This window comes from Galleria mellonella, unplaced genomic scaffold (assembly GCF_026898425.1).
Source record: "Galleria mellonella isolate WM207_F2 unplaced genomic scaffold, CSIRO_AGI_GalMel_v1 utg63, whole genome shotgun sequence".
Classification (NCBI taxonomy): Eukaryota; Metazoa; Arthropoda; class Insecta; order Lepidoptera; family Pyralidae; genus Galleria; species Galleria mellonella.
Window position 1 is genome coordinate 15,257,502 of NW_026442130.1, and position 25,118 is coordinate 15,282,619.

Here is a 25,118-nt window from a genome sequence, read left to right on the forward strand (position 1 = left end):
GCAGTCTATGGGGGAGGCCTATATACACCAGTGGACGGATTGAGGCTAAAATGATGACGATGGTAGTTTAGTTTATTAAAAGGCAGTCTTTGATTAAGATTCAGTTTATTTTATTTTCAGAAATGAGTATCGAAAACTATTTAATTGAATTAATTATGAGACATCATTTTATTTCCCAATCATCTTCATCTATATTGGACGAACACGATTTTAAAAAATGCCTCAACGTAAATATAATTAACGGTACATTATTGTGTGTAAACTTCGATGTTCTACCACATTAAGCGTACAAGTATATAATAATTGAATACTGCAATTTAACAAAACATAATGTATACTGTAGGTACATGTGCCATATTACTGAAGTATCTTCTCAAACATTCAATTCAATACAGAAAAGAGGCGTCCATTCAAAAAGCAATACGACGAGACGAGACGAGTTGTTGATTAGTATCGTTTCAAGTCATTTAGTCCTAATATATACAACGTGCACAAACACCATCCAAAAATGCATTTACACAATATAATCCTAATGCACACTTACATATATACAGGTGTAATCATAATTAACGACCGTTTTACAACATCCTACCAGTGAACAAATATGGGCGGGAAAATGACACCAAGTGTTGCCAGCGCCGAGCCAGAAAATCGGTAGTAGGCAAATTTCGATTTCACACAAATATATACAAAATGACCTAACGTCCTTTACGATCGGCAAATAATCGTTATTATAAACAATTCGAAATACAAAACTGTTCACTTTTCGATATTTCTGTAAAATTATTAAATCTTGAATCGGTCTTTGTCATAAATTAGAAAGGCGAGACATTTGGTAGAACAAGTTAAGGCCAACAAAAATATTTATGAATATTTAAATAACATAAGTAAAAAGTTGAAATTAATAAAACAAATTTTTAGGCCGGATTGAGATTCTAATATCGTGATCAGGTGTCTTGTGCAGGAAATTGTACAATTTCATGAATGTGCTTGCTAAATTACGATCAATATAGTCTTTTATTATTGTCTAATGAAAATTATAGTTATGATAATAAATAAGTTTGGCTTCAGTTTACCTCGTTCGTATATAGTAAGGAACATGCGCACTTGAACCACTGCTAAGGGCCTGCGCACACGAGACACTACCCTCGTCATCGATACTTAGGAATATTCATATATAAGTACGCCACTGCTTCTATTATCTTACAATTTACAAAAATATTATTTTTTTCAATATTTGTATGATTACCGTAAATCGGGGTGTATAGAGTTAATTAGGTGAATAGAATCGCTTTACGTTAATTTAATTTTCACAATAAATTATTTATGTTCACTTAAGTTTCTTGAAGTTAGTCAAATTAAAACTGACAAAATATTTAACAAAAATTTATAGGTATCTGTGATCTACTTTTTAATGTTTCTTTAGTAATTTCTTTCCAGTAACAATTTCGTAACACGCTCAATGTTTAATTAAATGTGAAGGTATATATTACAAATTTACTCAGTAACTCAGTACTAAACACAAAAGGACAATCTACATCAGTCATTTCATACAGTATTTTGTGTATAATCAAATTAGACATGCATTATGAATTTGGTTTCACTCGTCAAAATGGGTATCTTTTAATTTAATAATAGTAATAATAAAATCTACTTATGCGATTTAAAAGCTGACAGCCCTGACCAATTTTTCTATTCACCCCGTACGTCGTTTAATTTAGCCCCATGTCCACTGAATAGATACGATTAAAGAAATAAACAGCATTTCTGTTATCTTAAATCTCGAGTTGTATAATAATATAATTAATGTCTCGTATTAATTCAGAAAAATCATGAAAATCTATGTCAAAGATAAAAAATGTATGCTATTCACCCCGTTTTACGGCAAATAAAAAGTGAAGTGTAATGACGTAACATGTAACAATAGACAAATAATGACTTATCAACTATGTAATAATAATTTTTCTTTTATAACTTCCTAATATGTACTCTTCTATCGATATTAAAAATTTTGTTGCTAGTTCAATAAGAATCTTATTACGTGATCCATTATTTTTGTCGCTATCAGAACATTTGAAGTATTGAGAATTTACAGAAAATTCAGACATTAGCTAACATAGGAATGAACATTGTTAATATTCTATGTCTGTCAAAAGAGAACACAAACAATTGCATCACATAATATACACGAGTCTCTGGCAATTTTTTCATAGAAAATTTTTCTTCCGTGGACAAGTGTGTCATTTGCTCAGCGCCTATCATGACAGAGGGCGAGCGTATGCGCAGCTTTCTTACCAAGCCTAGCTAGTCATATTCATTCACTTGTGAAATAATAAAATGTTTTCTAAAACTTAACCGTTTATCACAAAGTTTATACACAGGGTTCTACATTTATCGAGATAACAATACAGAACACTGCCGCAGACACCTTAGAGACTAAGTGTGAGCTTTAGCCAGTGGCCAATATGGAAAATGGTAGTCGATATTTATAATACAAACAATGTAATAGTTGACTGTCCATGTGGTGGTAGAGTAAGAATACAACTAGAGGTGTTCTCCTGGCACTGTCAAGAAATTTTATACTATTATATATAAAAGAAAACAAGGATAATTTGAAACTTTATCCCGAGTCGTAGTATTATTTTGAATCAGCTATATTCTTCTCTTACATGGACAGGCTCATGTTAAAGGTAACGAGCGGATTGTGTCGATATGAATGTTTGCACACGTCCATTTTCCACAGGGGTCAGCGGGCGGCACCGTCGGCGCGGCGCTCAGTCGGCGTCGTCGGCGGCGTGCAGCGCCAGCACGGCGGCGGCGCCGAAGGGCGGACGGTAGGTGATGTGCAGGTCGTCGAAGAGCACGAGCGGCGGCGCCACGTTGGCCAGGTAGACGCGGCCGAGCGCGGCGGGCAGCGCGGCGGGCAGCAGCGCGAGCACGGCGGCGCGGCACGAGACGCCCGGCCAGCCGGCGGCCGGCGGCTCCAGCGCCACGACGGCGGCGCGCGCCGCCCGCGCCCAGCGCAGCGCGGCGTCGTGGCGCTCGGCGGCCGCGGCGGCCGCGGCGGGCGCGGCGGCCGCGTCGGCGCGGCGCACGTCGTGCAGCGCCAGCAGCAGCACGTCGGCGCTGGGCAGCGCGTCCAGGCTGGGCGCCAGCTCGACGCCGGCCAGCGCGGCGGCGGCCAGCTCGCGGCGCAGCGCGGCGGCGCGCGGCGCGGCGCCGGCCACGTGGCAGGCGGCGCGCGCGCCGTGCGCGGCCAGCAGGCGCGCGGCCAGCGCCCCGGCCGCGCCGGCCGCGTGGCCGCCCAGCAGCGCCACCACGCGCGGCGCCTGGTGCGCGTTGCGCGGCTCGAGGCGCCGCCCGCCGCCCACCAGCCGCAGCGCCACGTCCGCCGCCGCGCGCGCCAGCAGCACCAGCGCGCTCTCGCCCATCTCGTGTCTGCACCGTGCACCGCCACCCGCCACCAGCCATTACACTCACTGCCACTCACTACCACTCACTACCACTCACGCGACCACTACTACCCATGCCAATATTTCACCTAGTAATCCACGAGATTTCATTTCCCGGAAAAATATGATATACTAGCGGCCCGTCCTGGCGTCGCACGAGTGGACATTTTTACATTTTAAAAAGTGGCAACTAAGGCTGCTCACGCGACGGAAGCTTAAAAATAGAGTTACTTCTCCCGCTTCCCAACATTTCCCTTCACTACTTTGCTCCTATTAATCGTAGCTTGATGAAAAGATATACTATAACCTGGCCAGGAGTATGAAGAATAATTGTACCAAATTTCGTTAAAATCCGTCGAGTAGTTTTTGTTTCTATAACAAACATACAGACAGACAGACAAAAATTTTACTGATTGCATTTTTGACATCAGTATCGATCACTGATCACCCCCTGATAGTTATTTTGGAAATATATTTCAGGTACAGAATTGACCTCTCTACAGATTTATTACAAGTATAGATTCCATTCTTGTAAAAATATGACAGAGAGTGAAAGTTACTGAAATCGGTTCACAGTTAGAGATGTAATTAAACGACATATTTCTTTTTCGTGAAAGTCACCTATGAAAAATAGTAGCATAGAATGCGCCATAGAAATAGAAAGAAAAGAAGCGGAGACGGGACTGACCGCCAGAGCTCGTCCCAGAGCCGGTAGCGCAGGTGCGGCACGACGGACGGCACGAGCAGCCCGTCGTCGGTGACGTAGTCGAGCTCGCCGCGCAGCGCGTCGGGCACGCGCACGGCGTGGCGGGCGGCGCGCGCGGGCCCGCCCAGCACGTTCTCGTCGTGCCGGAACTTGCCCAGCTCGTCCGCCTGCCGCACCAGGTCCGGCCGGTGCGACTGCCGCATCTGCTCCCACAGCGCCTGCTTGTCGAACAGCGCCAGGTTGCCCTCGAAGTCGAAGTCGTCCGCGAGCGCGGCGTCGGCCGCCTCCCCGAAGCAAGCCTCGTTGCGGCGCCGCGCCTTCTCGTGGCCGCCCCCGCCCCCGCCGCACCCGCCGCTGCCGCCGCCCGCCCCGCGGTACTTGGGCGTCGAGCCTGTGTTACCGTAACTCCCTGACAAATGAAACAATGTTACCATGATTACTTATGACTGAATATTTGAATTTTACACACTTTTTAATTATTTATAATTATATTACCTGCATGCGTATTATTCTTATTGCTGCGTGTGCTCTGTATATCGATTGGCTTACTTCTTGCAGGGCCCTGGTTGGGTGTGCGACTGTTTCCACTTTTATTGTTGTTACTCCCACTTGCAGTCGCTGTTGTCTGGTTACCTGCATTTATTGTTTCATCTCAGTGTACATATTTGCCGAGTGCAACACAATGCTTCACTGAATTCTTGTAATAAATTAATAATAACAATTACATTATATGCTCCTTCCGTGGAACAGAACATTCTTAAATCAAGAAAAATTAACAGATGCTCAACATGCTTTAACACTGAAATGGAAAGGAGTGGCCACGTTTTCCAAGATAAAGATCAAAAATGGACTATTCTATCAACAAAATTGTCATCTCTCCTCTTAAGGAGAGGAGATGGCAAATTAGAAACACAATCCACCAGGGTTCAGGGCCCCAGGGAGAGAAACCGATGTACTATGTAAGCAATATCCAAGATCACTACTTTATGCATCTTTCTTAGGAGTGTGCCGTCTCAGAATCCCAACCGTCCAACATATTGTTCTAGACTGGTTGGGATAAGACCGTTCACTGACAGAATAATTGGGATGATATTAGCGGATGACACCCCCCCACATTTCGGTCACCTCATGAGCCAAGTCGAGATATTTCCTCTTCTTCTTGATTTCAGCTTTCATAAGGTTCTCATCATGTGGTATAGTGACTGTCACCAAAAACAATCTCATGAGTACCCAGTCCACACCACAATATCAGATTTGTTTGCAAAGGCAGTCCAGTCCATAATAGTGGATCAGTCCCCGTAAAGCCTTACAGTATGGCAATCTCTTATTCACAAGGCCATACCTGAGAGCTATTTTTTGGTGGAGTATTTTGGTTATCTGGTTGTGTTTTTACAAGTACTTAGTGTTGGCAAGAGCTAAACAACCCAAAAGCAAATGCCTGAATGAAATTTCAGGATGGTGACATGCCCTACAGATGTCCTCAATGCCTTACTTCAGAATGTGCATTTGGTAAGTGTTCGTCTTAACCACCTAATCCTGTATTGCATAGACAAAACCCTCAGTCTCTAAAAAAATCAGTAAATTGTAGCCAGTACATAGAGGTCTTCATGTTGAAGTATGGTTCATTGAAGAACTTTGAAAAACTTTCCCTGCAACTTGTCATATATTGTGCATGAGGGTACTTAGAAATATCCAGTCTGGTTTTATGTCAGGTGAGTGAACATGTTTACATTACAACTCCTCCTCTTTCCATACAGCCTCCTGTTCAGACGTATCCTGGACTATGAGTTTTTTTTAATTTTATTACCAAGCCCAAACTAATTAAAGTCCATACAAATTTTAAATGTACAACTGTATAATGTTCCAACAATAAACATACATGATAAATAATATGCTTTAATTATTAAAATCAAATAGATACAAGATGTTATATCATGCAACATCTTGCAAACAAATACAGGAAGATAATCTAAAACTGTAATATTTTTTATGAAACTTTTGATACAATTTTGCTTGCATTTCAATGACCGTAATAAGTGGCACAGCTGTGAACTGTGAAGACCCCTGAAAAATTGTCAGTGGGGTTGTATTAAGGGGTTAGCGTCTCCCCTGCACCACAGGACCTACCAACCACTCCACTATATATAGTTTTTATTATAGTTAAAGTATAATAAGAAACACAGCGAAATGGACAATACCTGAACTACTGGGGTTTGCTTGTAAATTCTCACAGACCGTGGCACGCTGTCCTTTCTTATGCGATTTTGTGACCGCTACTGTACTATGTGTCTGCTCCGCAGGCTCCGGCCGGGCCTCGATGATTTTTAAGTCTTTTATATCTGCAGCACTACAAACAAGTATTCAAGCGTTTTAAATCGTATAAAATTTTCCACAAGTTCATCATACACTTTTATACTTACTTTAGCGTAACCTGAGCTTTAGGATATGGAAAACCATTTCGAAAGGCTTTAGTGAGAGTTATTGTTGTACCATCTGCTTCTAGAATAGTGCCTTGGTAGCAACCAAGAGGTTCACCACAGTTGACCGACACGGCATATCCAATCCAGTTCGACATTTTTTACCACACATGTGTCAGGATTGATATGTAGTGTATAATTCTTCTTCCTCTCTTTGATGATATGTCCTTATTTATTTTGAATCGATATTAATAATAACAACAAAACAATCATATCCCACACTTGGAAAACGGTAAGATGACAGGACGGGTACAGAGAATCTATAGGATTTGTCATACAGTATCTGTCAAGCAAACTGTCATGTCAATGATAGTTGTCATTATTAATTACTTTTCAGTTCAAAAAATCCTTGTTTCAGTATCTAGTTCAATCAATTTTCAGTCAATTTCATTTAATTTTCATTCATTCACTTTCGGACTTTCAGTTGCATTTCATTTGTAGTATACTTTGCTTGTGTGGAAATTGATTGTTATCTAATAATTCGTTTGAATTATAAAATAAAAATACGTGATTAATTGTATAATATAAATTAAAATACTTATTTTCTATTATGACTAAATTTGTAATTAATTAGGGTAAGTTAATGATATCAAACTAAAATATTTTTTATTATAAAAACAAGAAGTATAAACAGATCTACTTATCTATACAATATCGCCTGTTTAAAAGTGTATAACAAAATTATGGAAGTACTATTTAACAGCAACCACTTCCATAATTTATTAGGATTTTTTAATGTAATTTATAATTTGTTTCCAATTGTATGATAGTTGTGGCTAATTAAATAAGTTTGATTTACTTGTAGGTGAACAAAATAATAATCTGTAAGAGAATAAGACTACTAATTCATGTTCCCTAGGAGGCTTCCCACTGATCTGTCTTCATACATTCACACTAAGTAAGTATACATATTTTATTCTTTGTTTGGATCACTCTCTGATTAATAACAAATATTTTAATTACAAACAAACATTTGTTTAAAATGTTTGCTGGACTCTCACAGAGCCGCATGTTCAAATTAGTACTGAAATCTGTCAATATGAGTATGCAGGATTGAATTATAGGAAGTGTTCTGTAGTTTTATTGTCTTATTTTGGATCTACATTTCTGTGTGAATCTGCATTCCATATTTAAAAATAATATTCCAAACTATTGTCTGTCCTGACTGATTCATGTACTTTAGACTCACTACATGTCAACATCATTATCATTGTCTATATTTTTTATTATTGTTATCTCACCATCAGTAGTTGTCCACTGTCTAAATCAGATCTGTTGTCATCTATCTTACTTAGATAGAGAAGCAAACTCAGTCTCTTTATCAATGGAATAAACTTTCAATCTGTTTTTATTATTTAACTACTTTATTTCAAATAGTAAGTAACATTATGTACATATGTATGTTCTTTTGACTTCCCTGCACTGGCCTACCTACAATGATAATAAAAGTATAATCTTAATATTAATTTATCTGCTGCTTACTACACTCTTTTTTACCAAATTTTTGAACACTACAACTTTTAAATTACAATTCATTAAAAAAATATTTGAATAAGTGTTAAAAACTCTATTAAATAACAGCTACTACTAGAATGTATGTAAAGAACCTAACTTCTTAAATATTTATTTTCTTTATGTACCAATGTGGACAATTCTGAAATGACATTTTACTAAAGTATTTGTAAAAATAAAATTTCAATTTGTTGTCACAGCGACATCTTTATTGTAAGGAACAATATCAACTAATTTTCTGATTCTGATGGTCTATAAAACATAAAATTGTTACATTTAAAAATTAGATGAACTCGAAAATTGTCAAAATTTCTAATATAAATTTTTCTTTAAATACCCTTAAAAGTTGAATAAATAAATCAGCTTCTTTAAATGACAGAAAATTTGACAAAAGAAAATGACAAAAAAAAACAGAGGATTGCACTGTCCCTATTCAAATCCAGTTATACTCTGTAATATTTACTCTTAGTATTTACATAATTTATGTAATTGGTACTGTAGCAATACTCATCATAGGCCTAAAACATTTCATATGTAAATATTGTATTCTTTGTCCATTCAGTTAAAAAGCCCATAATAATAATAATTGAAAATATCTATTATTATTTGCCTGAGTGAGCATAATTGAGACCTCTTTGGAGAATGCCATAGAATTTAAAAGAGTAGGCTATTTAAACCAAATATCTGATAATAACAACAAATATAAGAAAAACTATTAATATTTATATGTAACTTAATTAAAAAAATTGTGGTTTTTCAACCTCGTCTTTTGTGTGTATGTTGTACCTAGATTATTTTTGATAATTCTAAACAGGTTTAGTTTATTCTTAATGTGTAGCCGTATCTGTGAAACATGTGGCCGTTCATTGGTGCGTATTTAACATGTGGAACTGGTCCTCAGATGTCAGGGAAGGTAGTGAAGGAGAATGTGCTCCCGCGGCCGCCGCTGTCGACGTGGTGGCTCGCGGCGGCGATCGCGGCCACCGTCGGCGCCTACTACCTGGTGTTGCAGATCGACCACGCGCTGCCGGAGCCCCTCACGCGAGACACCGCGCCGCCACACCGGTTCATTGGGCAGATCGCACACGAGCACCTCGTCAATTTAACTTCCATCGGGCCCAGGGTTTGTAAATTCTATATATGAACATGTAACCAGCTATCTACGTATCCATCGGTTAAGTTACCTCTATATACAACTTAACATCTGTTATTACTGTATCATTGAAGGGTTATAAGTTAATGTAAAAAATACAATAACAATACAGGCTTTAATGCCAAGGATGTGATACCATTATAATAATTAGCTAATTGTACCAACAATTCATGATGCTAATAATGGAAACAAACGTCTATTGTTGTTTTAGTACGTAGGTTACTTTAATAACTGGAATGATCTCTGACGCTAAGGTAAAGACTAATTACTTTTTTAAAATAAATAAATAAACGTTAGCAGATGATATGCATTCTGCTGCAGGTGATGGTTGCAGTTCCCATCGGTTGGGCTATTTTATGACATATATGATAACAGGAATGTAAATTCACCAGCGCTATCGGTATACGCTGGAGAGGTACTAGTAAGCAATGATAGGTGAGGGTGAAGTCTGGTTGGCCCCTCCTAACGGATCGCCAGAAAATAAATACGATAGTTTATAAACGGGAGCTACGTGGAGGTCAATCTGACAGGGCTATAGGGCAATGAAGCCGCTATACCTCGTAGCTAACAATCGACCGGGTGGACTGTAAGCATACTGGCCTCGGTCTATCTGTCCGACTGCGCGTAGCGCGCTCGCTGTCGTAACACGAGCGTGAAGCGAGGTGTGAGGAGGCTGCGGTGTGGCAGGTGGCGGGCAGCTACGAGAACGAGGTGGCGGCGGTGCGGCTGCTGGTGCAGGCGGTGCAGGACATCGCGCGCACCGCCTCGCCGCACAACCGCGTCGACCTCGACCGTCAGACCGCCAGCGGCGCCTTCCCGCTCGCCTTCTTCGACGGTCTGTACCTGCAACTCTCTAATGACAGTAGTAGCACACACTACCTTACGTAAGGGTTTTTTTTTTGTGGGTGAAAATGGTATGGTAACCCCGCCTGCGCTAACGGGATACACTGGAGGAGCACCAGTGTATATTGGGTATATTGTTAGCGATGGGATTCTCAGTCTCCATTACTAACAACCCCTTCCCCCCCCCCCCTTTACATAAGGGTTTATTTTAATCACCTACACAACAGTACATGGTTATCTTGCTAATCCCTTGCTAACAAGTTGTTAAACTAATCGCAGTATCTATTGTTCGAGTGCAATAAAGAATATATCTACATGGTTAAATTTTGATAGTGGTTTTGTTTTTAATCATGTATAGTAAAATATGAGCATCATGTATGTACAGTATGAATTGACAGCAATAAAAAAATATATTCTTAAGTGTCATCATCGCCGTATCAGCCGTGAACTGCACACTGTTGGACATAGCCCTCCGTCATAAGGAGGGTTTAGCCAATATTTGTCACGCTGGCCAGACAGGTTGGCAACCGCAGTTAGGCTTTGGTGATGTTTTAAGAGGGACGCTGGTGCCTATCCTTATTATTAAGTTCTCCTAGTCGCCTCTCACGATTCCCACGGGAAAGCAAGAAGTAGCTGATCTTACTAATGTAATAACATTTTAACTAGACATTGTATGGCACGGGACATTGGTATGGGAGACATTTAAGAAAAATGTATGTGAGAGGACTTAATATGAGCAACAGCAATAAAAACCGAAACAATAGTTTTTAGAAATATTGTCTCTGTGTCTGTGTGCCGGTCTGCCTATTTTGTTTCAGCTGCACGCAAACACTTACACCAAATCGGATATGATTTTCACAGTTGTGTTTCTCAAGGTCTCGCTTATGATCCGGTGCTTGTTTTACCTTGATACGCTATCTTGAAATTTGTCTATTTCACTGGGGTTTTTCATATGAAGTCCACGCGTACGAAGTAACGGGCTAGAAACTAGTCTAAAACACGATTTAATTATAACGCGACGATAATTATAAAACATACACTAATGATGTACTATAATGTGTTTGTGTGTGTACAGGGATGAACAACGTGTACCACGACATACAGAACGTGGTGGTGCGGGTGAGGGGCGTGGGCGGCGGCGGCGGCGGCGGCGGCGGGGGCGGGGGCGGCAAGCGGACCGCGCTGCTGCTCAACTGCCACTTCGACACCGTCGCCGGCAGCCCCGGTTAGTGCACAGCAATACTCGCTTATCTTTCAGTGTAGCGATGTACTCAACACTCTAGTTGACAGTATACCACCTGCACAGCAAGTGTGTCTGTCTGTTTGCATCGATCTGAATATACTGTATTATTATATGCACACTATAATCTGAGATTTATGTCAAAGAGGGTGGCTACTCCCATAGGTACAATATTTTTTCTATAATCTCTTTATTCCTAACCGACTTCAGAAAACGAGGGCCTTTATTATCTATCATTTATAAATAAATTTGGAAAATTCTCTTATATATGAAACGATATACGTTCAAATTGGTCACATAGAAACTTTATCAAAATCGGTTCGTTTTTAAATAAATATAAATGATTTTGATACAATTAAAGTTGTGTTTTTTATAGAACAAATCCTAAATTATTAATTCGTCTCATAAAATCTGTAACTAGATGCCCTTGGACGTTGGTTGTCAATACTTTAAGAGTGTACACAAAACGGTCTATTCTTGCTTAAGCGAATTAGGTAAATCTTCGTCCCATCCTAACTTTAGTTTCCATATTTTTTGTAAGAATAATTTACCTCTTATTACGACAGGTCCTAAAATACCCATGGGATCATAAATTTTCGCAACAAAGTTGAACAGACGTTATAATCGAACTTTTTTAAAAAATATACAGCTTGTACGTGGAGGAGTACTAATTGATTAGCCAAAAACATTACCCCGTTCCTAATTATTGCTGCGGGTATGATCATTTGCTCACCGCGTCGCGATGCCGCGTGCTAGCAGCGGTCCTCACGTCGCTGTCGGCGGCGCACTGCTCGCCGTGTCGTGCTCACCTTATCGTATACCTAATCAATTTGCTAATCCCGTGTCACAGTGTTCGTTCGCGCTTATCTCGGGAACCACTCTACCGAGTTTAATGATATTTTGTAAATGTTTATCGCTTGTCCCGACTTGTAGGTTTTTTTTAATGGATGATAATGGAATGGTATCACCACCTGTGCTATCGGTATACACCGGTGGGATACCAGTGAAATGTGAGGATGAAGCAGGTCAGTTGTTCCATCGTGACAAATTCAACAAGAATTGTTCACAATGGTTTCCAGGGGAAAACCATGTGGAGGTCGACCTAATAGGGCATATTGTTAGCATTGGGGCTGTTGAACTCCATTGCTAACAATGTTCAGGAGTGTGAAATCCAATGAAATACATGATTACGGATCTCCAGACAGCATATCAAAGTAAAACAAACACCAGTTTTTATATAAGACCATTAAGAATACAATAATGAAAATCGCGTTCAATTTGGTGCAGCAATTATTTTTTTCTATACCACGAATGTGGCAATAAACGTACAGCCCGTCTGATGGGACATGGTCGCTGAAGCTTATGGACGTCTTCAACACCAGGGGAGCTACAGTTTGTTAGGGGTGTTTTTTTTTTATTTTAAATGGATGATAATGGAATGGTAACCTGCGCTAACGGTATACACTGGCAGGGCACTAGTGATGGATGATAGGTGACAATGAAAAGGTAGCCTATTGTGATGAATACACCTAGAATAGAACACGATAGTTTCCAGGGGGAACCGCGAGGAGGTCGACCTGACAGAGTGTATTGCTAACAATAGGATAACTAATCCCCATTTTTAACAATCCATTATCCCCCCTATTAGGGGTGTTGTTATTTGTTTTACGTGATACGGAAACAAACATACAGATCGACACACAAATAAAAATTCTATTTTTTTTTGCTTCTATTGCTCCTATTAAATACCTCATTTTTTAAATATTTTCTATGTGTAGACAGTTACAATTTTATTATAATTCACCCCCTGTTTGGTGATTGGCATGGCCACGTTCTGTTGGACGACACTGGCTGGTGGAGCGGTGCAACCATCCGTGGCTAATATAAACGTGCGTCACGTCAGAACGGCCTTGTGCCCATTTGAACGCGACGGACCTATCTTCCACCTGCAGCTCTTGACACGACAACGACAATATTTTTACTTTATATTTTTTTGCAATGGACGTATATACAATGTATTGTTTTGTTTATTATGATAACAAGTCGGTGTTGATAACGGATTCTCTATATAGTTATTTGTTATCGTAATACTATTATTTATCTAACTCACGACGTTTGGGGGGAGGGGGGAGAGATTTTTAATAATGCGGACTACCAATCCCACTGCTAGCAATATACTCTGTCAGGTCGACCTCCACGTGGTCCCCCTGGAAACCATCGTGCTGAATTCCAGGTTTATTCATCACGATGGGCTAACTGACCTGCCTTTTCATTCTCATCTATCACCCCTCACTGGTGCCCCGCCATTACCATTCCATTATCATCCATTAAAAAAACGGATGGCATTTGTGATCGATAAGTGGGAGTAGTTCAGCTACTTTATCAAAGGTAAATACTGTATTTTTTACATTTGATTAAATAACGTAAGAGTACGTAGGCAAACAGCACGCTCGGTAGCCATTTTGTACTTTTAAAGAAGGTTACATAGTGTAAGTTAATATTTTCATACTGACTCTGACCTAACCTATTATGATATCCCTCATAATAAAATCGGCGTGTGCGTATAAATGTATGCACAAATAATTTAATTAGTACACTATTTACACTACTATATCGCTAACGCATCGAGCGGCTGCGGTCACACGGACAAGCGACGGAGGTAGCGGGCGCGGGCACGGGCGCGAGCGGACTACGCTCACTCGACCTGAGTTTTGTTTATCAATACTAAAATAACAGAAGGACGAATGTCCTATGACATATTGTCGGAAAAGCAAAGGAGTTAATTTGTACGCATAATTGTACTAAGCAAATGGTAGTTGAGTGATTTTTTTTTAAGGGTGAAAATGGTATGGTAACCCCGCCTGCGCTAACGGGATACTCTGACAGAGCACCAGTGAAGTGTGATAGATGAGAATGGAAACAGGCCAATTAGCCCATCATGATGAATTCATCAGGAATTAACCATGATAGTTTCCAGGGAGAACCGCATGGAGGTCGGCCTGGTTGGGTATATTGCTAGCAATGGGATTCTCAGTCTCCATTACTAACAATCCCTTTCCCCCAGTTGTGTGATATTGTAAGCACCTTATTTTATCAACTATCACATTATAAATACTACTGCATATCTACCATGAGGCAGGAAAGCTTGCATTTTCAGATCTTTAGATCTGTACATGACAGTTGCTGTCAGATGTTTGCCACAAGTTTACGTTAATATATGTAGTTTAAAGATTACTTGGAAGAGATCGCTCTTAGTGATAAAGTCGCCCAATGTTTTCTCATTGTGATTATTTCTTGTAATTGTTTATATTTATAATAAGTTTACTATTGTAATCTTTTGGAGGAAACAATAAAGAGTATCTATCTATCTTTAAGATTTCATATTAAAAATAAAGAAATACGGTAGCAGGCACTATACATGGTGTTATTAGGTAATTATAAATATTTCGCACTAAATGAATATTGTAGCGTTAATAACTTTATAAAGCTTAGTACTATAACGAAGAGATGATTTCTACTCATCTCTTATGAATAGGCGTTAAATTTAATTGTAACATTATGTATATGTTACAAGATGGATATCAAATTCTTCAAAGTTTAAGTTTGTCTGCATCAGTGTATCCCAACGTTTTTTGTGTCATGCCCCACTTGAACATTTCTAAACTTTTTATGCTCCCATACATAATTTTTTCCGACAAAGTTTACTTGACGACTCTAATCACCCAGTTGATATTATCGAACTAAATTATACCTAATAAATATTTACAGTATTTTTTTTTTATTTACTTTTTTTTTTGTTCAAATTGGCACCAATATCTACTCATAGCATTGCATTTAAATGACCCGGAATAAGAAAGTTAAAATCGCTTCGAGTCTATTTTTAATTGCCTCCCCCTTAACTATCATATTGCTCCCCCTGTGGGGCGTGGGCCCCACGTTGGGAAACACCGGTCTACATGGTTGCCGTTCCTGTTTCCGCGCCCGCGCCCGCGCCCGCTCGTATGGCGCGCTACCTTATCGGTGGGCGATTTGAAAGCGTTTGAACACCGAACTGGGTACTAAGTGGCAATTGAACACATTAGCTGTTCAATTGATACGATTTGTAGAGCGGCCAATTAGACGCAACTCGATTTGTTCACTACACTACCTAGTTGAAAATATTATAAATTACATACGAATATGTATATGTAATTCATGTTTCAACAGTGAAGCAGTCGTGTTTGCATGGCTGTGTTTCGGTTTAAAGGGTGGGGTATGGCATTGAATTTACTGGGTACAGAAGAATAACACCTGAGTCCTCAGGAATGGCAACGCATGGGGGGTATCATAGGCGAAACAGTATACTCTGTTATGTCCACGGTACTGCACATGTCTATAGGCGACGGTTACCACTTTCCATCAGATGGGCCGTCAGCTTGTTTGCCATTCTAAGTTGTATAAAAAAAGTCACCTCTCTGTGGAAATCGGTTTGAAATAATATTAACCTAATTTGATATTATTACATTACACTGACTGACCCGGCAGACGTTGTTTTGCTTATAGGTCGCTTATCGGAATAAATGTTGTAATGTTATTGCTGAGCAAATGAGTTCTTAAATGATAAAAAATCATAAACGTGAAATAGTTTAATTATTATTATTATTTCATCCATTAACTGTCCACTGCTGAACATAAGCTTTCCCCATAAGGAGAGTTTTGCCAGTAGTTGCCACGCTTGGCAGGCGGGTTTTTTTACTTCTAAATTTATTCTATCGTTGAATTGACAATTATGACTAGGTAACTATTAATCCTCTTCTTAATAAAAATGTTAAACTTTACATAAATCTATTTTAACTATTGAAGTGTTTTGTCCTTTTCGTTTGCACTAATATCTCAATTTAAACGACAGTGACAAAACACCCGAATAGATAAAGAACGTTTTAGTATTTTTACGAATAAGTGGGTAGGTATGTAACAAGTGATCAAATATGTATGTGCAAATGTGTATGGGTTAGATTCCGATGATGGTATTTATTCCTATTATCCTGATATTCTAATCCGTCTGAACGCGTGCACGCCTACATTACGGCAAAATAACATATGGTCAATTTTTTTTTTCAATTCACAGCATTTAATGTATAGAAAATGTTATACGGCCGTATAACTCAACCAAATTCAAATACCACCTGCTTGCATACTTTCTACATAAACTGTATCCAATATATAATCTAGTAATGTAAAATTTGTCATTGACAAATATTACATTACTAGATTACATTTACAATATACATTTTCTGTACACTAGCCTGCTATGAATTGAGGAAAATAGCAAATGATGGTGTATATTTCGTCCTCTTTTTACTAATTATATTTGCATAAGAATAAAGGAGGCAACTATATGATTTACAGTTTTTACTTTATCATTCCTTCTACGTAATTCTTTGTTCTAAGGTTACAGGTAGCCCTTTTATCGGCCATATTTTGTCAGTTTTAACCTTTATTACATCAACAAACCTATTTTGGTTGTTTTGTTAAGAGAGGGACTGGCTGAAAACCAGCGCTGTGCAGCTGTTCACTATGCGCTGGGCCGCTCACAGCATCCGCTGAGCCGGTTCCTTTTGCCGGGTGTAGGACACTTTTTGTATATGTTATTTATATTTTATATTGTAAGTTTACTGGCAATAAATGTTTCTATTTTATTCTATTCTATCGAATACTTGCATGTCATAACGAGGTAGGCACTGCAGTAATTGTAAAACGTGTAAAAAATTGATACAATTAACAAGCTATTTAGTTCGTGAGTGACGTAAGTGTTTGCCCGTATAGATAACTTTCTCGGTTTTAATCTCGGTAAGCCCGAGTGGGAGGTACTTATGACCACACCTTTATACGCACTGGATACATTAAAATCGCTGCTTAAATCCAAGTCCAAGTCGGCTGACATGACGCTGTGAATAGATATCTTGGAAAAATCACTTGCCCTTTAAGTTTCTCCTGCTGGTTACTGTTTGAATCATAGATTACTATTTGCTCTTCTATTGCAGTTGTTTTATATACTAATATTTTATGTATTTATTGTATATATATATATATATATATATATATATATATATATATATATATATATATATATATATATATATATATATATATATATATATATATATATATATATATATATATATTTATTTATTGTAATATATTATATGTACGTTCATATTATATTATATGAATTTATCAAATATAAATTTCTCTATTCAAAAATGCACCGCCTACGTATTTCTCTGTTTGCCCAATGGTTGACTGGTAGAGAACACCGTCCGGTGTTAAGTCCGCCAAATGTACATAGAATTTTACTGTGCATTAAAGTTTAAATAAATAAATAAATAGTTGGCGTCGATCCGAAGTTTGTCATATTTATCACTTATGACACACAGTGGTGACTGTGGCGGTGGGTAAGCAAGTTGCGAAAAGAGAGCCTGACGAGATCCCGCATCAAAGGCATATCAACAAATTAAACGGACAAAATAATTTGAAATTGGCGTAACTTTTTAATATTGAGTAATCTCAGGCATAGAGTATACCTGATTAATATTTCTTCACGAGGCAGGGCGGTTACAAATCTTGCCGTACATGGATCTTAATCAACCAGATATGTTTTGTATGACCCGCCGATGTAAATGCGTAGGTCGGTTAATATGACCCTTGCTCTCAATCCGTAAGGTAATAGTAAACTTGACAGATTGTGTAAAGCAAACTGTTATAATTTGGAAAAATGGGCGTTTTAACTGTCGTAATAAACACGCCAGTATATAAGTTTGTATGTATGTATAAAATAAAGCTGGCAGTAGGTAGATATGCGAGAAAAGTAACAATTGATTTTACGATATTTTTTTAATGGGTGGAAATGGAAATGGAAGCGAGAATTAACTGTGATGGATTCCGGCGGACAGCGGGGAGGTAGATCTGATAAGTTATATTGCTAGCTAGGGGGTGGCTTGACTCCATTACTAGCGATTCATTGTAACCCCCTCGTAGGGTGGTTTGAATGCGTCGTGGTGAGTCCGTCGGTGTGTTTGACTGGCGTGGTGCGCGTGCGCAGGCGCGAGCGACGACGGCGCGGGGTGCGCGGTGCTGCTGGAGACGCTGCGCGCGCTGGCCGCCACGCCGCGCCCGCTGCGCCACCACGTCGTGTTCCTCTTCAACGGCGCCGAGGAGAACATCCTGCAGGGCTCGCACGCCTTCATCACGCAGCACGAGTACGTACCGCCCCGCCCCCGCCCCCGGCCCCGCCGCCGCCCAGCCGACCGCCCTGACCGTGTGCGTGTGTGCGTGTGCGTGTGCAGGTGGGCCAAGTCGGTGCGCGCGTTCATCAACATGGAGGCGTGCGGCGCGGGCGGCCGCGAGGTGCTGTTCCAGGCCGGCCCGCACGACCCCTGGATCGTAGAGGTACGCCGCGCCCGCCGCCGCCTCACAATCTCTCCTCAAATAATACTTACGTATATACCTCGCATTTCATTTGAGATCACTACGTTGCATTTCTTAAGTTGACTGCACATTGTTAGACAGCTATTCGTGTATTTAACTGATTGTTAACACATACATTAAGTATATTAATCGCACAATGATAATGTGCAAGCGTACTTATTCTAAAAGTATCCTCCAAATTTCATAAATCTCTTTATAGTGGCATTAGGTTAAATTGGTGAGGGTCGGACGCAGGCCTCGCCGGCCGGCTCGTACACTGTCTGACGCATTGCACTCTCAACGAAATACTAGTTCTTTACAAAATACAAGGAGATTGTGACGTAGACATTATTTATAAGTCGATACAAAGTTAGAATAATATCTTATTTTCCATCAAATATTTTTACTAAATACTTCAATAAAATTTATATATATAATTGATCTAGTAAAGGAGATGGAAAACACGAAATAAATCATAAGATACAAGTTCCAATTTGTCTTTTGCGTTGCAATTTTAATATGGTTTCAAGCTTGTCAAGCAAGCAAGCATGTCGTGTGCTTGCGCGTGTGTGCGCGTGCGTGCAAGTGTGTGCGTGCGTGCGTGTACGCGTGCGTGCGTGTGTAGCGCGTGTGCGTGTGCAGGTGTACGCGGCGGCGGTGCCGCACCCGTTCGCGTCGTCGGTCGCGCAGGAGATGTTCGAGAGCGGCCTCATCCCCGCCGACACGGACTTCCGCATCTTCCGCGACTTCGGCAACCTTTCCGGTGAGCGTGCTCGTATTGTCTATTTTCATAAAACAGAGTGACGCTTTAGAACAAGTAATAAAAGAATATAAAGAATAAACCGAAATGGTTTCTAGGGGGGACGGCATGGAGGTCGACCTGATAGAATATATTGCTAGCAAAAAGGCTGTTGTATCTCCATTATTAACAACGCTACGCTTTTTAAATATTAACTATCTTGTTATCAGTCGAATACATCCATAGTTCGTGAAATGTTTTTGCCGTGAGTAATTAGGTGTATTTTTGTTTACGGGGCGCGTGCGTGCGTGCGTGCGTGCGTGCGTGCGTGCGTGCGTGGGTGCGTGGGCGCAGGCGTGGACCTGGCGTGGAGCGCCAACGGGTACGTGTACCACACGGCGCTGGACACGGCCGCGCGCGTGTCGCCCGCCGTGCTGCAGCGCGCCGGCGACAACGTGCTCGCGCTGCTGCACGGTCAGTACGATGCTACCGGCCCTCGTAGCGGTGCCCGTGTGCTAGTGCCCGGCTCCAATCTACAATTTTATACTGCACTTTATCATTACAATATTTTTGACTGCGACTGACACACACATTGATACACTGAATATCTCTGCTACCTCTGTTGCGAAAATGAAAGTGTAGCCTGAATTTACGCCCTTTACCGAGACAACTATTACGCGAGCATATCACCCCTACCCCCTCTTCGTGGCCTTCTTTTACACTTTAAAACTGGTAGACATCGATGCGTTAGTACTGTTACTTCAGGCAAATGAAAAAAGAATACATGGATTGTCACCGAGTCGACCTTAACCGTTACACAGCTGTGATCTTGCTGTGTGCGTGTTGTCTTGGATGCGGGATGCGTTAGAGGAACATGCGGGAGCAGGGCTATATCGTGAAATGAGAGTAGGAGCAATATTTTGCTAACATTATTATTAACTTATTGTTGTTACTATATCTTTTAGTGCAATAAAGACTATATATAATATTTAATGCAGCTCACTATAGAATATAAAATACATGTGGTATAGAATATGCACCAACCGGCCAGGTTCTCTGCCGGACAAGTCTTACACGCGTCGTGTGCTACGGCCACGACAGTCTTCGTCGAATAAGTCCGACCGGGGTAGTTCAAGGATTGAACGGATCTCTTACGAGGCTGGAGAGAATCTGTTTCCTGAGCCGAAGTGGCGTGTGGCGCAGGGCTGCTAGCGAGCGAGGAGCTGTTGAAGCCGGCGGAGAGCGCGGCGCGGCAGCCGGTGTTCTTCGACGTGCTCGGCGTGTTCGTGGTGGCGGTGCGCGCGCCGGCCGCCGCCGCGCTGGCCGCGCTCACGCTCGCGCTCGTCGTGCTCGACATACACTGCAACGCCGTGCACGCCTCTAAGGAACGTGAGTACTCTTCCTTGCTACAATAAATATGTCCGTCGGTATGACGTAGCGGTGCGCGCTCGCCGCTCGCCGCTCGCCGCTCGCCGCTCGCCGCGATACATAACGCGCTGCTACTACTTACTCACTATGCACGACGTAGCGCGCCCGCTCGCACTCCGGACAGATTTAAACATGTCGACCACTTGTTTGTGACCGATTTGCGCCCGCAGCGAGCTACTCAGGGCCTTCATTCCGCGTTATGGAAGCTGAGCGCAGTAATGAATAACAATGCGAGTGCGTGGTGTGCGCAGTGTTCATAAGCCGCGCGGCGTGGTGGCGCGTGGTGTGGGCGGCGGCGCGGCGCGGCGCGGTCGGCGCGGCGGCGGGCGTGGCGGCGGCGGCGGCGGCGGCGGCGCTGCTGCACGCCTGCTCCGCCGGCCTCGCCTACTACGCGCGGCCCTGGCTGCTCGTGCCGCTCTTCGCGCTGCCCGGTACGTGACTCCACGAGCGTACGCCGTGCGCCTATACTGCACCCTGCATTCTTCATAGTAGCCGGGGAGGGGAGGAGCCGCTTGCTGTATGATTTCGCCAGGCTACAAGGTGGCACATTAGAAAGATGTATTTTGATGCGCATGTGCGGCTCGGCAGCGGTGGGCGCGGCGTGGCTGGTGGAGCTGCGGCGCGGCGCGGTCGGCGCGGTCGGCGCGGACGGCGCGGCGCGCGTGGCTCGCGGCTGGTGGGCGGCGCGCGCGCGCCACGACGCGGCGGCGGCGAGCGCGGCCGCGGCGTGCGCGGCGGCGGCCGCGGCCGGCCTGCGCTCGGGCTTCCTGCCGCTGCTGTGGGCGCTGCCCGCCGCCGCCGCCGACCTGGCCGCCACGGCGGCGCGGGCGCGGCCGCCCGCCCGCGCCGCCTGCTGGGCGGCGGCGGCGCTGCTGCCGCTGCTGCAGTCGTGCTACCTGGCGGCCGGCTCGCTCGCCACGCTCGTGCCGATCGCCGGTCGCGCCGGCTCGCCGCCGCTGCCCGCCGACGTGAGTACGCCTCCTCTATTTGTCGATATGTTCATCTGGCATCAGATTTTCTCTCGTACCGCAGTAAATTTTCCGCGTCCATTTGTTAACTGACGACTGCCCAAAAATAAACACTAAGGACTTATATATCGTAGGAGTGAAAACGACCTGTCAGGACGTCCTGTCGCAGTCGACGAAATATTGATACCAAAAAATTACGTTTATTCCAGTACTAATGCTAATCAGTTCTCTTTGCATCAGGTGCTGATAGGTGTGGTGGTGGCGGCGCTCGTGCTCATCATCACCAGCTGGCTGCTGCCGCTTATCCTCGTCACGGAGCACCCACGTGTACTGGTAACTAGCTTCTTGATTTTTTTGATTGATCGATTCATGTCACAACACAGAAAATTTCCTAAGAGACTACTGCATGGGGTTCTTCAAAAGGGAGTAAAGAGGTTTCTTCAGGGTCGGCAACGCATGCATAATATCGCTGGTATTGCAAGTGTTCATAGGCTAGGGTAACCACTTACCATCAGGTGGCAAGTATACGGCCCACCACTATCTCAGTGGAAAAACGTATGATCTCGATTGTACGTTGAGTAGTCCGTCTGGACAAGTGGCCAATGCTGTTTCTTTACACTAGAACTGTATTCTAAGATGTCAAATTTATTTAATTTTTTTTATCTTTTTCATTATGCATTTATGTCTATTGTTGTTTGTATGTTGTAAGTAATGCAAATAAATTATTTATCTATCTATCTATTTATCAATCAAAGAATGTTGAAATTGAACCATCTGTCACGACAGATGCAGTACTCATTCAGTTGGTTAAATACTTGAATACTTAGGTGGCGTGAGTAAAAAGTTTGAAAAGACTCTGCTGAGACATGAAACAAAAAAATCGAAAACTGAATTAGAAAATTGTAAGTTTGAATTGAGAAACGCTGAGGAACAGTTATGTGAATATCCGGCTCGAAGGACTACGAAAAACTAGGTACCGTGAGTCAAAAATTTGCTGCCGATGGTGTGGAATGAAACAACCACAATGCAGTAGAAATGATAGAATAGTTTAATTAATTCTCTCTAAGGGCAGGTTGTCAGAATATAGGAAAATCATAACAGCGAATTTTAACGATTGTCAACAACGTCATCTAGTATCTGTTTTCAAACTAAATTTTTGATTTGAAAATACATTTTTGAAATAATACTATTGACAGTTATTTTTGTTCTGTATGTAAATATAATACTGAGTTACGTGGTCCTCCGAGTTGGATATTATGGGTAGACGTGGTAGTGGTGTCAGTAAAGTATATAATGGTGGGGTGCGGTGGTGGTGGCAGGCGTGGGCGGCGGTGTGCGTGGGCGGCGGCGCGGCGGCGCTGGTGGCGGCGGGCGCGCTGTACGCGCCGTACTCGGCGGCGCGGCCGCAGCGGCTCATGGTGTTCCACACGCGGCGCACGCTGCACGCGCCCGCCGCCGCCGCCGCCGCCGCCGCCGCCGCTACTGTGGAGCACTACTACTGGGTGCCCGAGCTGGACGCCAACACGCGGCGCACGCTGGCCGCGCACGCGGCGGCGGCGGCGGCGGGCGGCGGGTGGCACGCCAGCCCGGCGCGACAGGAGTGCGCGCGCTGGGTGTACTGCGGCGCGCCGTACGTGCTGCCCGTGCGCGCGCTCGTGCCCGCCGGACACGCGCGCCCCGCGCCCGCCCGCCCGCCCGCCGCCGCCGTCGCCGCCGCCGCCACGCCCGCGCCAGCTCACCACGGGGACTACCACCTGCACGTCAACGTCTCCGGTCGGTCTCCACTACCGTACACACCTACTCCTATATATTATATCTGCGACCACAGTTGCCTCACCACAGTAACACTACCCACTGTTACTTGTCACTACATATCTCGCGACAAACTTTATTACAGTTCTTTAAAAAAGTCTAATCAATGCGACAAATCCGGGCGAGAGACAAACTTTCGAAATTCGAATTAAAGAGATCCCAGTGTACTAGCAACAGTACGTATCGAGCCGAGTTGATTTCTTCGCAACTTCTCTCGAAAACTATTCTAATAAATTCCTAATAAATTCATTAAAATAGACAGACTGACTCGCTTTCACCCACATAATTATACATTTATTTATATATTTAAATAATCACCCGATTGTAAAAATTAAATTATAAGTCATTATAGATAAAAACCAATAATAAATTAATACATTGGGAACAAGGTTACATTTGAGGCAGTATAAATTACTAAAACATTATTCTTTTGTTTTATGAAATTCCATATTTCATATATAACTTGTAAACATTAAAACAAATTATAAAAATACTGATACCCGTAACAATGAAAGATTTAAAGAGAAAATTTAATGAAGTATTAGACACGAGCTGCAAACAAGTCATATAACAACAGGAGCAACAATCTATTCATAGTCATCAGAAAGGTGAATATCTGATCAAGGAAATTACAGACGATCATTCAACAATTATCAGATATTTTTGTGTTTTTTAAACAGATGTTTATCAAAATGGAAAAAATGTAAACCATTGAGAGCATTGATATATGTGTAGTGAACCGGGCGATCAATTTGGTTGCGAGCACAGGTAGCACGCCGCGGTACGGACGGGTATATACATGTGTAGTACTACTACTAGTGCGTCGTGTACGATGTTGTGTTGGAGAGTGAGTGAGTGAGTGTGCGTGTGCGCAGGCGCGGCGCACGCGGTGGTGATCGTGTCGCCGGCGGAGGAGGCGCGGCTGCTGTGGTCGGACGCGGTGGCGGCGCCGCTGGCGGCGGCGGCGTGGGGCGCGCGCCGCACGTACTTCTTCGCGCTGCACTCGGCGCGCGGCGCGCCGCTGTCGCTGCGGCTGTCGGTGCGCGGCGCCGCCGGCTCCACGCAGCTGTCGGTGGCGGCGCACGCCGTCGGCGCCGCGCCGCCGCCCGCGCTGGCGCGCCTGCTGGCCGCGCTGCCCGCCTGGACCGCGCCCGTCGGCTGGCACGTCGACCTGCACCTCTTCCAGCTCTAGCCGGCCTGCTAGCGAGCCTGCGTCGCTCCTACGCCGATGTAAAGAGTCCACTCGATTGGGAGGAGCCGCCGACGGCGAGCGAAATTCCCCGTCGCCTGCGTCGGAAATTTACCGCGAACTATCTATTTGTATAATTGTAACGAACAAACA

General features: G+C 42.9%; 2 protein-coding genes across 5 annotated transcripts; one reads left to right on the forward strand and one right to left on the reverse strand.

Annotated features, from left to right (window-relative positions):
- Positions 1–88: 88 nt before the first annotated feature.
- Positions 89–6,902, reverse strand: LOC113513290 (enhancer of mRNA-decapping protein 3). Its single transcript, XM_052899767.1, has 5 exons — positions 6,579–6,902; positions 6,357–6,505; positions 4,654–4,791; positions 4,141–4,567; positions 89–3,438 (listed from the first exon to the last, which is right to left on the reverse strand). The coding sequence occupies exons 1-5, from the start codon at positions 6,731–6,733 to the stop codon at positions 2,775–2,777; spliced, it is 1,533 nt and encodes a 510-aa protein (XP_052755727.1). The 5' UTR covers positions 6,734–6,902; the 3' UTR covers positions 89–2,774.
- A 54-nt stretch (positions 6,903–6,956) lies between these two features.
- On the forward strand, positions 6,957–25,118 carry LOC116413061 (endoplasmic reticulum metallopeptidase 1-like). Of its 4 annotated transcripts, none has more exons than XM_052899763.1 (15): positions 6,958–7,210; positions 7,441–7,533; positions 9,049–9,270; positions 9,988–10,135; positions 11,219–11,368; positions 18,465–18,621; positions 18,709–18,811; positions 19,472–19,592; positions 19,923–20,042; positions 20,772–20,957; positions 21,248–21,427; positions 21,585–21,964; positions 22,205–22,297; positions 23,284–23,737; positions 24,652–25,118. In XM_052899763.1, exons 3-15 carry the CDS (start codon positions 9,049–9,051, stop codon positions 24,966–24,968), a joined length of 2,631 nt encoding a protein of 876 aa, XP_052755723.1. In that variant the 5' UTR covers positions 6,958–7,210; positions 7,441–7,533; the 3' UTR covers positions 24,969–25,118. The 4 variants fall into 4 exon arrangements, with proteins under 4 accessions (XP_052755725.1, XP_052755723.1, XP_052755724.1 ...); XM_052899764.1 differs by having other exon boundaries at positions 7,495–7,533; XM_052899765.1 differs by lacking the exon at positions 7,441–7,533 and having other exon boundaries at positions 6,957–7,210.